Source organism: Pristis pectinata, chromosome 20 (assembly GCF_009764475.1).
Source record: "Pristis pectinata isolate sPriPec2 chromosome 20, sPriPec2.1.pri, whole genome shotgun sequence".
Taxonomy (NCBI): domain Eukaryota; kingdom Metazoa; phylum Chordata; class Chondrichthyes; order Rhinopristiformes; family Pristidae; genus Pristis; species Pristis pectinata.
The window spans coordinates 17,384,640-17,399,836 of NC_067424.1; the positions used below are offsets into that span (position 1 = coordinate 17,384,640).

Genomic DNA, 15,197 nt, shown 5'->3' on the forward strand with positions numbered 1-15,197 from the left:
TGACCAGATGGATAACTCAGGAACTTGGCTTAAGCTAGATGGCTGCCTCATACTTACCGACCGCGGTCTGGAGCCTAACACTGGAACCAGCCTCAACCCTCCCAGTTAATATCTGGCCTTATGGTTGAGGCCTACACCATATACTAAGACGTATCCACTGTAGAATTTCATGCACTGTAATCAATTGATTCTGAAACTATGTGCTGGAGGATTTCTGCACCAATGTGTATTGGGTACCATAAATGTTCAGGTGTATGTTTCTGCAGAAGTAAAAATTAGACAGAATAGGAGCTGCAGTGAAGATTGACATCAAACCTATCAACCCATTAGCTGCCTTTCTCATAATTCTCTGATCCTATTTCCTGTTTTTAGGGGTGGCCTATACTTCGGAATGTTTTCCTTGTAAACCCGGCACCTTCAATGCAAAAGTTGGATCCTCCCGTTGTAACGCATGCCCAAGAAATACTTACTCTCCAAGGGGAGCAACCTCATGCCTAAATTGTCATGAAGATCAATATTCAGGTAACATGGCACTCAGCTTTAAGAGGAATGGTAGCTGAAGAATTTTAATTTGGTTATTTAAATAATCTAGATTTAAAAAAACAGTTTCCATGTGAATTTAGTGAAACCTCAATTAGTTTGCTGATGCTGTGTGGGGAAGAAAATCTGTGAAGTGATTTATATAGGAACAGATCTACATCAATGCAGTGGAGTCTTATGTCTTCTGAAATTCTGTCTAGCAGGCCCTTCAATGGTAATTAGTAGTGGGCCTTGCCAGTAACACCCACATCTTGTGATTGAATATATTTAATAAAAAAACATTCTAAACACATTAAATGCATTAATTCACCTTGGCAGTTTGCACTTACACCACCATCAACAGTGGAAAATGTCACAACACATATGTTTATCGCAGACACAGTAATGTTGAACCACATCGTGACTTGGCTAATGCCTCTGCTAAAATGGCAATTTCAGGCAAACTTGTTAAACATAGCATATAACTTATTTTTAGGGTGTTTCCTTTGGAATTTGAGATAAAACGATGGAAATGAAGGATGTTACTACATACATATGACAAGGTTTATCCCTTTAATATCTAAATGATTGTCAAATGCTGATAAAGAGACGGCGTCAGCTTTTCTGTCTTTCTCAAAGAGTTCTGTTTGGACTAACTTGTCAAATTTGGACAGAACTTAGATTGCTTATTGTGCCTTTTTGAATCAGAGCCTGGATCAGGAACGTGCAAGCAACGTCATCCGTGCTCAGAGAAGGACTATTGTTTCACACATACACCATGTGATGCTGAAGGAAAGGTAATTCTCTTGTGTTGGAATGTGTTAATTTTATTTTAAATAGATCCTGCAGACTGTTTACATAACAGGACACATCAAGCATCCTTGCACATATACTTCAACTTCTAAACTTTAAAAGCATTAAAAGATACTGTTTGAGATGTGTTGCGTTGATGAAGTAATAATATCAGTTTATTGATATGTATGAAGCAGGGATTCTCTATTTAACAATGTAGCCAGCTTGATGTCTAATGCATGGACATTCCAGTCTGCAAACCCTAAGTAGACTTAATAACAGTGCATTGGTTAGCCCTGAACTGAAGTGAAAATCTGGGTTACGTCGTCAATTCCTAGATTGGTCCTTGAACTTCTAAGTTTCTGGATTAGAGCCAAGGCTGCAATCACAAGCTGAAACTGATTTAGTGGCCCTGATGTTTACAGGGAGGGAGCAAGGGTGACTGTTGGTGGAAATAATGGAGAAGCAGGTCCTGTCAAATTTGACAGTGGGTCTCCCATTTGAATCCTTTTTACTTGGTTTCCCATGTGGCATGGAAGGAGACTGTAGGTTTGCTGGCTGTGTGGGCAGGTGGGGGGTGGTGTTTGCTGCTAGGGACTGGAGAGGAGAAAGGGAGAGACCACTGCAGTGCAGAGAGATGGTGAGAAGGCAGGCCACTTGTGGAATGCTGGCATCAGATCATTGGGAGTGGTAGGGGAGGGCAGGGTGTCAGCAGAGTTTGGGAGTGGTGGGTGGGGGCCTGTTGATCACAAGGAGGGAGGCATTTCCCATCAGGTTAGTTTGAGGAGGGAGCAGGGGAAAGCACTCCTGTCAACACAGTCAATGTTTAAAAGCACTTACCTTTTACATCCAGCAGTAGTCATCCCCCTCACTACCAGCATTCCCAGACTAATGGAAAAACTGGCTACAAGGCTTTAACCTCCCAGGTATGCAGTTATGTACCATAACTGAGAGTGGGATCCTTCCCCTTGTGCCCCATTAGATCAATTTAGTCAGACATATGGTTTGGTAACATTTCCTATTTTTAATATTGTTTATCAACCCTCCTCACGTTCCTTCCCCATTCACCATGAGGGTCACATCTTACTTCACTTTCATCTGACTTTTTTTCTCTGCTTATTTACTTTCAAAGTAGGCTAAAAGGTTTTGCCTCTCAGTGCATTATCATTCCTTTTAAGTGATCATATCCCTATAACTTTGGCAGACACCACAATTTCATGATACCTCCCACAACCTCTTCCATTTGACTAGCTCTCCACACAAGGTGAAGGGTGACAGTGCAAACTGATTAAGAAATTAAACCAATTGTTATGCACTAGAATTTGGCCAATCTGAAACAAACCTCACCAGAACAAAAAATGTCTATCTCTTGCTTCAATGTGGGTATGGGAAGAGACAAAGATAGGGAGAAACCATGCAGGCCCTTTTAACACTGGAATAAGTAGACTCCTCTTTTGGGCATTAATCAAAGTTTATCATTCAAGCTATCCAGAGAGGAGGTTTATTTTGACTATAACATGACTAGCCCACAGATTATCCCAGCATTCACCAGTACCTGAACTGATGTGTTGGTTGTGATTCTGAGACCCTAGCCTTGTTTATATCAAGCTGATGAACTACAGGAGACCAAATAAGAATGTTCTAAGGTCTACCAATATTTGATCATCCTGTCCATAATCAAAAAAATTTAGTGAGTGTGGGAGCGAAGAGATAGCAATCATAGAGGTAGAAGCCAAATAATTTTTGATCTCCCAGAGGAGGCTGGCTCTCTTTGACTGTAGCAACCGTATGAGACGTATATTGACCATTCCAGCCTAAAGTGCCATTCATAGCTGTTTTTACATCACAGTATGGGCTCTGCAATTGGAAAAGGTTGGACACTAAGCAAAATAGTGGTGGCTGTGTCATGAGACAATGGAAGGGAGTCCTGCTGACCCCATCTTGAGGCTGTTAATGCCAGGTGAAAATCAACCTCTGGATTTCAGGGTCTTTCCAAAATTAGTCCCACCCTCTTTATTTCTCCTTTAAGGTAGGGTTGCCATGGAGATGAAATTAGTGTACTCTGAATAGAAATTCAATTTCAGAGAGAGTAAATGGGATGGAATCTCTTTCCTGTGCTTGATATAAAGATCTTGCATGAATGAAACACTGATATTTCTACCTCATCTTCTAAAAGCCTGGGGAACCCACGGCATAAAAGTACCTAGAAATTAACATTGCTGTCAGGAGGGCTTGATGGACAGCTGGAGTGATAATGGTGATCAATTACTACACTCTGATGGTATATAGGGACCTTTGCTCTATATCTGGAATGTGGAAACATTGATTAGGAGTGTTCAAGAGTGTGCACTGTTAAATGATGTTCTGTTCTCAAATCCAACATTACTGAAAGTTTACAACTTTATTAACAAATATCTGGGGGCAAAAGCCAGAAGGTTCATTTGTATATTTTATTGTCTGAGATATCTGAAGGCATTTTTTAAATCTTCCTTCTGTTACTTGATCTTCCAGACTCAAATTATGTACAAATGGATTGAGCCCAAACTGTGCAGTGAAAATATGAATGGAGCAGTGAGACTTCCTGCTTCGGGAGCCAAGAACCATGCAAGCCTTGTAACCCGGGTTTTGTCCAAGTTAATTCTACTGGCTGTCAGCCTTGTCCATTTGGCTTTTACTCGGATGGATCTGATGGTAAAATTATTGCAGTGCATTATTTTCTAAGAATGCTTATTAGCCAGGGTTGCATGAAAGATACCATGTGTAAGATATTTGTGACATTACAGGAACTTATTAAGAATGTGAAGCAGCTGGTTTCATTTTATTAGATTGAAATAAAGGCCTGAACTGAGTTCCGGGTAAGATATCATATGATGACTAATAACTAATATCTGAAGGGGAATTTGATACTCCTTGAGAGTCTATGCCTGGGCTCCTTGCTGCAGAATTCTTTCTCAAAAACCCTCCAGCCTCTCCAGCAGCCTGACTCTGAAGATCTCAAAAGAATCCCTGTCCCCCTTAGACCCTCACCATAAAGATCTTCCTCAAAACTCACCGCTGTGTCCAAACTGTTGGCAATTCCTTCAGGTTCCTCTTGAATTGGAATTTTATTGCCTATGGCTTTCAATGCCACTATAGTTGTATCTTTCCTCCCAAGTTTAGGATATTCTACACAAACGCAAAGGCTTTTGTTCCTCCTGTATACTTAGATGGAAGTAGTCCTTCAGAGTATTTTAATACCCCAAACTGTTACATGTAAGTGTGCAGTGGTTTTGGGTCAGTGGTTCCCCTTGGCAACCACTTGTTTCATGGATTGAAATGGTTATTCATGGTTTTTGTATGTGGGCTAGGGAGCAGAACCCAAAAATTCAATCCTGGCTATTCAGGACTGGAGATAGGAATGACTTCATCATGCAGAAGATAATGCAGATTCTGAACAGCAAATGGAAGTTGAAGACAAGTCAGTTTTTATTATTCAAAAGCACTAAGAGAATCAGAGGAAAATACAGGTAAATGGATTAAGCTTGCAAGTTCATCCATGATCTCTTCCTATATTCCACTTTGCTGGATTGTAGGGAGGGATGGCTGTGCAATTTCTGTTGCAGTAACAGCTGAAGCCATTGCAACCCACCTAATGCCGACTGCTTCCTTGCATAAGTACTGCCATCCAGGCTGACTGATCAGATGTTGCAACACCCATGTATTCTGCTCTCTTATTTATAACAAGTGGAGAAAATGCTGGAAACACTCAGCAAAGTCAAGCAGCGTCTGTGGAACAGAAACAGAGTTGCAGTTTCAGGTCATGGATCCTTAGAACTGAAAAAATGAGAAGCAAGTGTGTTTTAATACAGAGGAGGTGGGATGGAGAGAACAGAGAGAATGTCTGTGATAAGGTGCAGGCCAAGAGTTTGTCAAGGTAACAATCAAATACCAATAGGTAGAGTTAGGAGAAAAAAAAGCAAAAGGAACAAATTGAAACTCAATTGGACAGCCACATCTGCAGAGAGATAAAAAGGCTGGTTACTTGAACTCAACATATTCAATATTAAGGCTTCAGGGGTCCAGATGGAAGATGAGATGCTGTTCCTCAAGCTTAAGTTGGGCATTATTGGAACAATATCACAGGCTGAAGGCAGAAGTCAGAGTGGGAGTAGTCTGGAGAATTAAAATGTTGGGCGACTGGAAGGTCATGGACTGGACAGAATTGCGCTGCGAGCAATCACCCAGTCACCCCCTTTGGTTTCTTCAGCATAGAGGGGACCATATTGTGAACACCAAATGTCGTTCACTAGATTGGAAGAACTGTAAGTGAATTGCTGCTTCATTCTTTGTGTCCCAGGATGGTAGGAAGTGAGGAGGGTAAAAGGACAGCTGTTATATCTCCCATTAAAACATGGGAAAGTGCCGTGCAAAGGGGAGTGTTTAGTTGAGATAGAAGAGCTAACCAAGGATTTACAGAGGTAATGATCCCTTCAAAATACTGGAAGGGAAGGGGGAGGGGATGATATATGTCTGGTATTGGAATCCTGTTGAAAGTGGCAGAAACTGCAGGGGATGATATGTTAAATATAGAAGTTGGTGAAGAGCAAGATTGTACCAGATAGAGGAGACAGAGTTGAGATCCTGCCCACTATGGAAATGTGGCATTTGTGCTTTTTTCACCAATGCCCCTGTTGCTTATCCTGTATGGAAGAAGATCTACAAACAGAAGTCACTTCCATAGATGGCCAGCATATTAATGACCAATAGAAGAGCCTTGCGGAGGTTAAAGGAATTGGTCAACATGACACAAAGAGCATTTGGAATAGATCCTTCCATTGTGGGAAGGTCTAAAATAGTGGGAATGTGCCTCCTCTCTTTTCCAAAAGTACAGCAATTTGGTGACAAAGGCTACAAGCTTATATTTTCTGCAGTTAATTAAGGAACAAATATCCCTTAGCCTGTGGACTGTTTTAGATTGGCATTGCAGTTTGGCTGTTTTTCTTAAGCCATAAATATCAATGCTGGTATAGTTAAGGAAATTTCATTTGAGGCCAATTATATTTTTTTAGTCAATGCTTCAAAACTTCAACTGAGACAAAATTGTTTGGGATTTTCCATTGGTATTTGTGAAGTTTTTGTTTTCACACTGGGGAAATCATTCTGAAACAGAAAGATTGGACAGAAGCTTCTGCTATTTTTCTACCAGGGAAGAACTTATGCAATAGTAATAATACAACCCTGCATGCAGTTGGTTAATTATGGTTGCACCCACATTGAGCTCAGTGCCCTTTTTTTGGGACTATGTATAAGGGTTCTCCTTAAGGCAGCTCATTTCCAAAAAGAAAGAACAATTGGAAGCAGCACTTCCATTGCAAATTAAAAGTGAGTCAAAAGTCAAAGTTTATTGTCTTATGCATGAGCACATGTATGCACAGGTGCAATAAAAAGTTTACTTTGCAGCAGCATCACAGGCACATAGCATCATGTAAGTAGTATTCACAAGGAAAACATAAACATAAATTATACACAATGTTTACAAGAAAGAACACAATTAGAACAAAAACAAAGTCCATTATAGTGCAAAGTGATCAAAGTGGTCACAGTGTTGCTAAACTGTAGTGATCAGGGTTGTGCCGGTTGGTTCAAGAACTGAATGGTTGAAGGGAAGTAGCTGTTCTTGAACCTGGTGGTGTGAGACTTGAGGCTTCTGTACCTCCTGCCTGATGGTAGCTGTGAGAAGATGGCATGGCCTGAATGGTGGGGATCTTTGATGGATATTGCCTCCTTGAGACAGTGCCTCCTGTAGATACTATTAATGGTGGGGAGGGATGTGCCCGTGATGTAATGGGCAGAGTCCACCACTCTCAAAAGTAGACTTAAGGAGTTTCTACAAGGTTCAATGGATCACCTGGGCACTGTGAATTGTGGATGCAGTTCCTATTCAAATCTTTTTGATGGGTAAAGATATCAACGGATATAAAAGAAAAACATGAATCACGTCTTTCATCACCTCAGGGTCTGTCTAAGTGTTTTACAGTCAGTGAAGTAATTTTGAGGTGTAATCATTGTGAAAATGTGAGAACTGTGTTGGACAGTTTCTACACTGCAAACTTCCAGAAGAACCTTCTCATCCTCATCACCCTCATCATCATCATCCTCCTCCTCCTCAATGACTTGGTTCTATTCTGATTCTGTGGGTTCTGAGCTGGCTAATAAGGCCATTGTGGGAACTGCAGACTCTTCCACAGATGAGGCAGGAGGAGATGCCAATGTGAGGATAAATAGGTGGGTAGTTTATGAGGCGGTGCATTCCTTTCACTGCTTGCACTAGATCTGAGTGCCCCTGATGCATGGACAAGGTCCTCATTACCAGCCAAATGGTCCTTCTCCACTTTGAGATTCCCAGGAGTATACGGAGTGGGGATTTTGCATTTCCTCAAGGTGGCTTTGAGTATCTTTTCCTCTTTTCCACCTGGTAATCTCTTCTCATGACAGAGCTTTGACTAAAGCATATGTCATGGAGTCTTTTGTCGTGCATGCAGCCAATATGCCGGCAAAAGACTTGGCCTTCAAACACTCATTTCCTCAATCAACCAAAGGCTATGCTGGTGCATTGAAGGTGATGGTGAATTCATCATTGATACCTGCCTTCGCTGAGAGATGGCTCTCAAGATAGGGAAGTAATCTGCATTTTCCAGGATTTCAGTGTGAACTTATATTATCGGAAGTAGTATGGTCAGCAGGGACAAGTTGGTCAAGGGCTTTCATCTTGTGAATGTTGTGTGGAAGGGTCATCCTTTTCTATGCTTCAGTGAAAGCATTGATGATGGCTTAGAGCTCACCCTCTGAGCATGCACAAGTCCAAGTGATGTCTCCATAATGCAGCTGCACTACTGAGGTTTGGGTGACCTTGATCCTGGAGCTAATTTTCGGAATGAATGGGAAGCTCGTCAACATTCACTGTGTTGATGAGCTTCCAATGAGTTCTGAAGATTAGCTGCACTCTAAAGTTTGTTGGGAGCAAGAAAGATTAAGTGTTGGGGCAGCAATGCAGCCTTATTTGATACCACTAATGAATGTTTCTGCTTTAGGCCATCGGTTAATATCATGGCTTCCATGTCATCATGGAGCAAATAAACTCGTGTCAAAACAAATTTCTGTGGGCAGCCATTTATTATACCTTGATGCCAAAAACACTTGTCAAAATTTGACTATTTTTGCATTACACCAATACTAAAATTATGCGAGCAATCATGATTGATTGATGAAACTATTTGCATATCCTGTATCCACCCGAGGCTGCATTTTCTTTCTTATCGTCGCAACAGCATGATGGAGGCTACGACACGCGACAAACCTGTGCTAGTATTTTGATAGGCCAATTCTGTTAGTCTCTTTCTCCAGTATTTTCCCTTCAAGTACTTACCTATTTCACTTTTTAAATGATTGGTCTTGCTTCCACTACCCTGCAAAGTCGCCTGAAAGTATTTTTTTTCTTACATTAGTTGTAGCATTTTGTCAATCACCTTGGAGTTAGTAAGTATTGGGTGTAGATAATGAGAAACACAATTTACTTTTTTTTCCTGCATGATCAGTGACAGGAGAAAAATATAAGCTATTTTATTACAACTTAGGAATGGATTTAGATGGAGTGTGGTAGGTGTTTTAATTTTCAGTGATGCATGGAAGTATAAGACGGTGGTTGTTCAAGCATATCATTGTGAGCAGCATTTTAAGATGCAAATTACTTTGCAGATCTATTTGTGTGGAACAAGCTTTAAAACTGGTACTTCCAGTCCTGCACTCAGCTGCTGTGGAGGTCTTGTGAAACCGAATGATTGAACATGGAATTAATAACTGTAAAACTGCAGTGGTTGAATAAGGTGGCTCATCAGAACTATAATCAAAGAAAATTAGGGCTGGACCTTGATAGCAACACCCATCCTAAATAATGAATAAAACTAAAATTCATGACAAAAGGAATGATTTGCATTTAATATAATGCCTTTTATTGCCTCAAGGTTAGAAGACACTATAATGCGGGAAATGTGGCAATTAACTTACACGCAATCATCATGACACAGATCATCCAGATAAACTGTTGGTTGATGTATAAATATTAGTCGGCACACCCAGAAAAACACCTTTGCCCTTCTTTGAAATTGCTCTTGCAGTTCCTCTACATTCACTTGAGAAAGCAGGGAGAAGAAGGTAGCGTACTAGGGAGAAGAAGGTAGCGTACATGAGGTATAAGCAGCAAGGTTCAGACAGGGCCCGTGAGGAATATAGGGTAGCGAGGAAGGAACTTAAGAAAGGGCTGAGGAGAGCTAGAAGGGGACATGAAAAGGCGTTGGCTAGTAGGGTTAAAGAAAATCCCGAGGCCTTTTTCAAGTACGTGAAGGGTAGGAGGATGGCTAGGGTAAAGGTAGGTCCGATTAAGGACAAAGGTGGGAGAATTTGCCTGGAGGCGGCGGAAGTGGGAGAAGTTTTCAATGAGTACTTCTCTTCGGTATTCACCAGGGAGAGGGGTCTTGATGACGCGGAAGGGAGTTCTGGTAGGGGTAATGTTCTCGAGGTTGTAGATATCAAGAGAGAGGATGTGTTGAAGTTGTTAAATAATATTAAGACAGATAAATCTCTGGGGCCTGACGGGATTTTCCCCAGGCTGCTTCGAGAGGCTAGGGAGGAGATTGTTGAACCGCTGGTAAGGATCTTTGAGTCCTCGTTGTCCACGGGGATGGTGCCAGAGGATTGGAGGGTTGCGAATGTTGTCCCCTTGTTCAAAAAAGGTAATGGGGATAGGCCAGGGAATTATAGACCAGTGAGTCTCACGTCTGTGGTGGGTAAGCTGTTAGAAAGGATTCTAAGGGATAGGATTTATGAACACCTAGAGAATCATGGACTGATTAGGGACAGCCAGCATGGCTTTGTGAAGGGAACATCTTGCCTCACAAGCCTGATAGAGTTCTTTGAGGAGGTGACCAGGAAGATTGATGAGGGCAGTGCGGTGGATGTGGTTTACATGGATTTTAGTAAGGCATTTGATAAGGTTCCTCATGGTAGGCTTCTTCAGAAGGTCAGAGGCTAAGGGATCCAGGGAAGCTTGGCTGTGTGGATTAGGAATTGGCTTGCATGTAGAAAGCAGAGGGCTGTGGTGGAAGGAGTGCCCTCGGATTGGAGGGCAGTGACTAGTGGTGTCCCGCAGGGATCGGTTCTGGGACATCTACTTTTTGTGATATTTATAGATGACTTAGATGAGGGGGTGGAGGGCTGGGTTAGTAAGTTTGCGGATGACACTAAGATCGGCGGTGTTGTGGATAGTGTGGAGGGCTGTCGGAGCTTACAGAGGGATATTGATAGGATGCAGAGCTGGGTCTGACAAGTGGCAGATGGAGTTCAATCCGGAGAAGTGTGAGGTGGTACACTTTGGAAGGACAAACTCCAGGGCAGAGTACAGGGTAAATGGCAAGGTACTTGGCAGTGTGGAGGAGCAGAAGGATCTGGGGGTTCATATTCACAGTTCATTGAAAGTTGCCTCACAGGTGGAAAGAGCAGTCAAGAAGGCCAATGGGATGTTGGCTTTCATAAGTCGTGGGATTGAGTTTAAGAGCCACGAGGTGATGATGCAGCTTTACAAAACTCTAGTTAGGCCACACTTAGAGTACTGTGTTCAGTTCTGGTCGCCTCATTATAGAAAGGATGTGGAGGCGTTGGAGAGGGTGCAGAGGAGATTTACCAGGATGCTGTCTGGATTAGAGAGTATTGAATATGAGGAGAGGCTTAAGGTGCTAGGGCTTTATTCACTGGAAAGGAGGAGGATGAGAGGAGACATGATAGAGGTATATAAAATATTGAGAGGAACAGATAGAGTAGACAGTCAGTGCCTCCTTCCCAGGGCACCAATGCTCAAGATGAGAGGGCATGGCTTTAAGGTTATGGGTGGGAGGTTCAGGGGAGATGTCAGGGGGAGGTTTTTCACCCAGAGAGTGGTTGGTGCATGGAATGCACTGCCTGGGGTGGTGGTGGAGGCAGATACATTGGACAGGTTCAAGAGCTTGTTGGATAGGCATATGGAGGAGTGTGAGATGGAGGGATATGCGGGAGGAAGGGGTTAGGTAGTGTGAGGGTGGTTTGATGGACGGCACAACATGGTGGGCCGAAGGGCCTGTTTTGTGCTGTATGGTTCTATGGTTCGATGGATCTCACCTTGACATCTCATTCAAAATATGCCCTTTCTGACAGTCCAGTACTGCTTACGGACTACCCTGAAGTACCAGCCTTGATTTATGTACCCAAGTCTTGAGCATGATTTGAACCCACGTGTTCTGACACAGGCCACAAAATCGATTGCAGCTGATACTAGGGAGCACAGTGTCATGGCAAGTGATCGGCCACCTAGGGCGAAGGTGAGGGCGAATTGTTTCACTCAGAAGGTTGTGATTTTCATTTTGAAAGTCCCTAACCCTGTGGAAGTTCAGTCAGTAGATCTTTACTGGGGGGAAATAAGAAGTTAGAGCAGATAGTGATGTTGAGTCTTGAAGTGGGCTGAAGGGCTTGGTTGGCTTCTCCACAGGATTGGACTGGCTCTGATTTACATAGTTGCTGATGAAAATGTATTAGCAATTTTTAAATGCCAGTCTGAGCTCATTTCTGCTTAACCTACATTCACTTCTGAATAAATGTTACCAAATTCTATTAAGAAATGAAGGCTCAAGAAAGATGTAACTTGTCTATGTAATTTTCAAATGATCAGAAAATGGCACAACAAGCTAGAATTTTTGGTTTCGTGGCAGCAATTCCAAGTAGCAACCTCTTCCTTTGGATTTAAAGGGTACTTCCTGGCACCATGTAATCAGATGTTGAGGCCTGTGATACACCAACTGTTAATAGACAAAGGTTTGAGTTAGCACCTACCTACCCACATTACTGATGTGCACGAGGCGAGGTGGCAAGAAGGGAAACCCCCAACCCTTACAGTAGTCTGGTGAGCTATTGACATGTGTGTGCATATTCATCCAATAACATGAATGATTCATGTGTGTGCCCTTCAAAACCTAGCACATTTAAAGATCTGTGCATGTACATAGGTAAGGCACATTCAGTGCAGACTGTAAATGCCTATGCACTTGTAACATTGTGAGGAAAGGCTACATTCATGGAGATTCCACTCAATTTCAGGGCATGGACATCAGAACACTCCATTCATGATACTGTTAATTTTCCTGTCATTGCTAGTATCAAGTCTTAGAAACCACATAAACCGATTGTTCCTCAGAAATGGAGGGTAAGAAGATGATTAGAGGTCATTGTATACTGAATAGCTCTTGGCAGGATACAACTGAAATAAAGTCTAACCGATATATTTGGCTGTCTAGATAATGTCCCTACATTTGTTTTTGTTCAGTGTGTACTCAGTGTGCTGTTGGAACTGAACCAGTCCTGGGCTTTGAATACAAGTGGTGGAACTCTTTGCCAAAAAATATGAACAGTTCCTGTTTCAGTGGGATAGATCAAGACTGTGGAGGAATGAGTGGTAAGCATAATTAATATTGTATATGAAATAATAAATTAGCACTTACAATCAATAAACAAATGGGCTTGAAGGAATATAGCCAAAACCTAGTAGTATTTAGCAATCTGGTACTTAACTGTATGGATCCCATATGTTCTGTGCTCTCCTTGCACATGATGCACTAATTCACTGTATTAACTGGACAAACACAAAGGTAGCACATGGCATGCAAAACACATTTTGATGTTATGTGCAAACCGGTCTTGCATATCTGGCCTACAGTGGCTGTGACAGTTAAGATCTGCCTCTCTGTAATTTAACTGGGAACTGTCTGACCAGGTCCATGGCTTTAGTGTCAGATACATGGATCCTCCTACACGTAGGTGTCCTTTTAAAATTTCTGCTTAACTCTGGCTCCCATTGTCAATGCCTCACTATTGCTTCCACTGCCACACTTGGCACATGATGCCCCAGTGTTCATTGTCCCAGTTTTTGTCCCCTCTATCCCAGCTCTCTCTCCATGTAGACTACAGGCTTGATTGAAAACATAAGTTCAATGTGCATACATACTGCATCATGCATTTAGCAAATACAACAGAGTATGTATTTATCCTCCAAGATATTCTACCAGGATTGAAATTCAATTCGAGCAAGTGAAAGGTAGTTTAGCACTTGGCCCCCTGTGGCCTTGTTATCTTACTCTGATCCAGGGGCATCATCCACGAACCCTTCATTATATTTACTCAGCTGCCTCTTGATTGCATCTGTTTCAGGTGGTTCCATTCCCCCTCCGTCACACTGCACCATCTCTCAGCAGCTCACAATAGTGGAAGGGCAGGGTCTTAGCATAAATAGAACATAGAACAGAGAACAGTGCAGCACAGGAACAGGCCCTTCAGCCAATGATGTCTGCACTGAACATGATGCTGAATTAAGCTAAATCTCTTCTGCCTGTGTATGATCCATATCCCTCCATTCCCTGCATGTTCAAGTGTCTCTCTAACAGCCTCTTAAACACCATTATCGTATCTGCTTCCACCTCTACCCCTGGCAGCCTGTACCAGGGACCTACCACTCTCAGTGTACAAAAAAACTGATAGAACTTAATGAGCCATTGTTGCTTTGCTCTACACGTTGAAACTGAGGAGAGGGACGTCAGTGATACTATAATGATTATACGTTTTTGAGAGTTAACTCAAAATTATGATGCAGCAAGGCACTGGTATGGAAGAAAAATTGGTATGTAAAAACTGGTATGTCGATTGTTTGCTCTGGGGAGAATTAATTGCAGTTTTGTTCTTTAAAAAAATATCCTTTGTTTCAGGATGGGAGGTGGCTGGAGACCATGTACAAAGTACAGTGGCAGGTGCTGACAATAATTACTTAGTGCTGACAATGACTGTTCTTGGATTTAGGTAAGATAGATCTTTCTATCATATGTATATATATATATATATATGGCAGATGGACCATGAAGCAGCAGCTTCAGTTAGTACTGCTGTCTCACAGCTCCAGTGACCTATTTTTGTTCCTAAAATTCGGCATTGCCTATGTGATGTTTGCACGTTTTCCCTGTGATGTGTAGGTTTCCCAGGGTGCTCTGGTTTCCTCCTACATCCCAAAGACCTGGTTGGTAGGCTAATTGGTTACTATAAATTACCCCTAGTAAGGGAATCAAAGTGGAAGTGATGGGCATGTTAGACCAGGAAATGAATGCAAAAGATGAGCTCACTCTGAAAGCCACCATAGACTTGATGGGTCAATTGGCCTCCTTATACGTCATGAAAATACAAGAAATATTCCTTTAATAAAAGCTCATAATTAATGTTATAAAGATGTGTGCAATTCAATGGTGTCCCCTTCTGATATGTGCATTTCTAATTAAATACTATTTTCCAAATATGGTGCAGATGTTTCCAGCAGACTCTAAGCCATGCTGCTTACTTTATGTACAAGGTGTGTTCATGTTGTCCCAAAGAATCCTCTCTTGGTGTCTACTCCATACCAGATTTCTTGTTCAGGTCTAATAAAAGAGCATTAGTGGTAGGTACAGCAGGTCAAGGTTCAGGCTCAGGATTCTTAGCTAAAGAACTACTGTAGCAATGAAGGCATTAATTTGAATACAGTCACCCTAGAAGTTGGATCAATAGACGTAAAAGCAATTTTCCCCATGTTAGATTGTGCTCACAGTCATTTCCAGGTGAAATTGCACCTGTTGAGAAATTAGACCACATATATGCGCAATATTCATTTTGGTGCATTTATCTGGTATCAGACACACACCTAATGAAATCACTGATGTTGCATTGCAAGTTTTCTCCCTTGCTGGCAAAAGTTGGAGCTTTTAGATTGCAACCTATAACCTTTGATGGGTTACAAGGAGGAGTACATCGCT

General features: G+C 42.0%; 1 protein-coding gene across 1 annotated transcript in view; it reads left to right on the top strand.

Moving 5' to 3' along the window:
- The window catches only part of elapor1 (endosome-lysosome associated apoptosis and autophagy regulator 1), an 89,531-nt gene that overhangs the window by 46,270 nt on the left and 28,064 nt on the right, over positions 1-15,197 (top strand). The window contains 6 exon segments of the mRNA XM_052034974.1: positions 373-522; positions 1,228-1,316; positions 3,823-3,910; positions 3,913-4,002; positions 12,695-12,823; positions 14,127-14,217. Of these exon segments, the coding sequence (XP_051890934.1) occupies positions 373-522; positions 1,228-1,316; positions 3,823-3,910; positions 3,913-4,002; positions 12,695-12,823; positions 14,127-14,217 (637 nt within the window).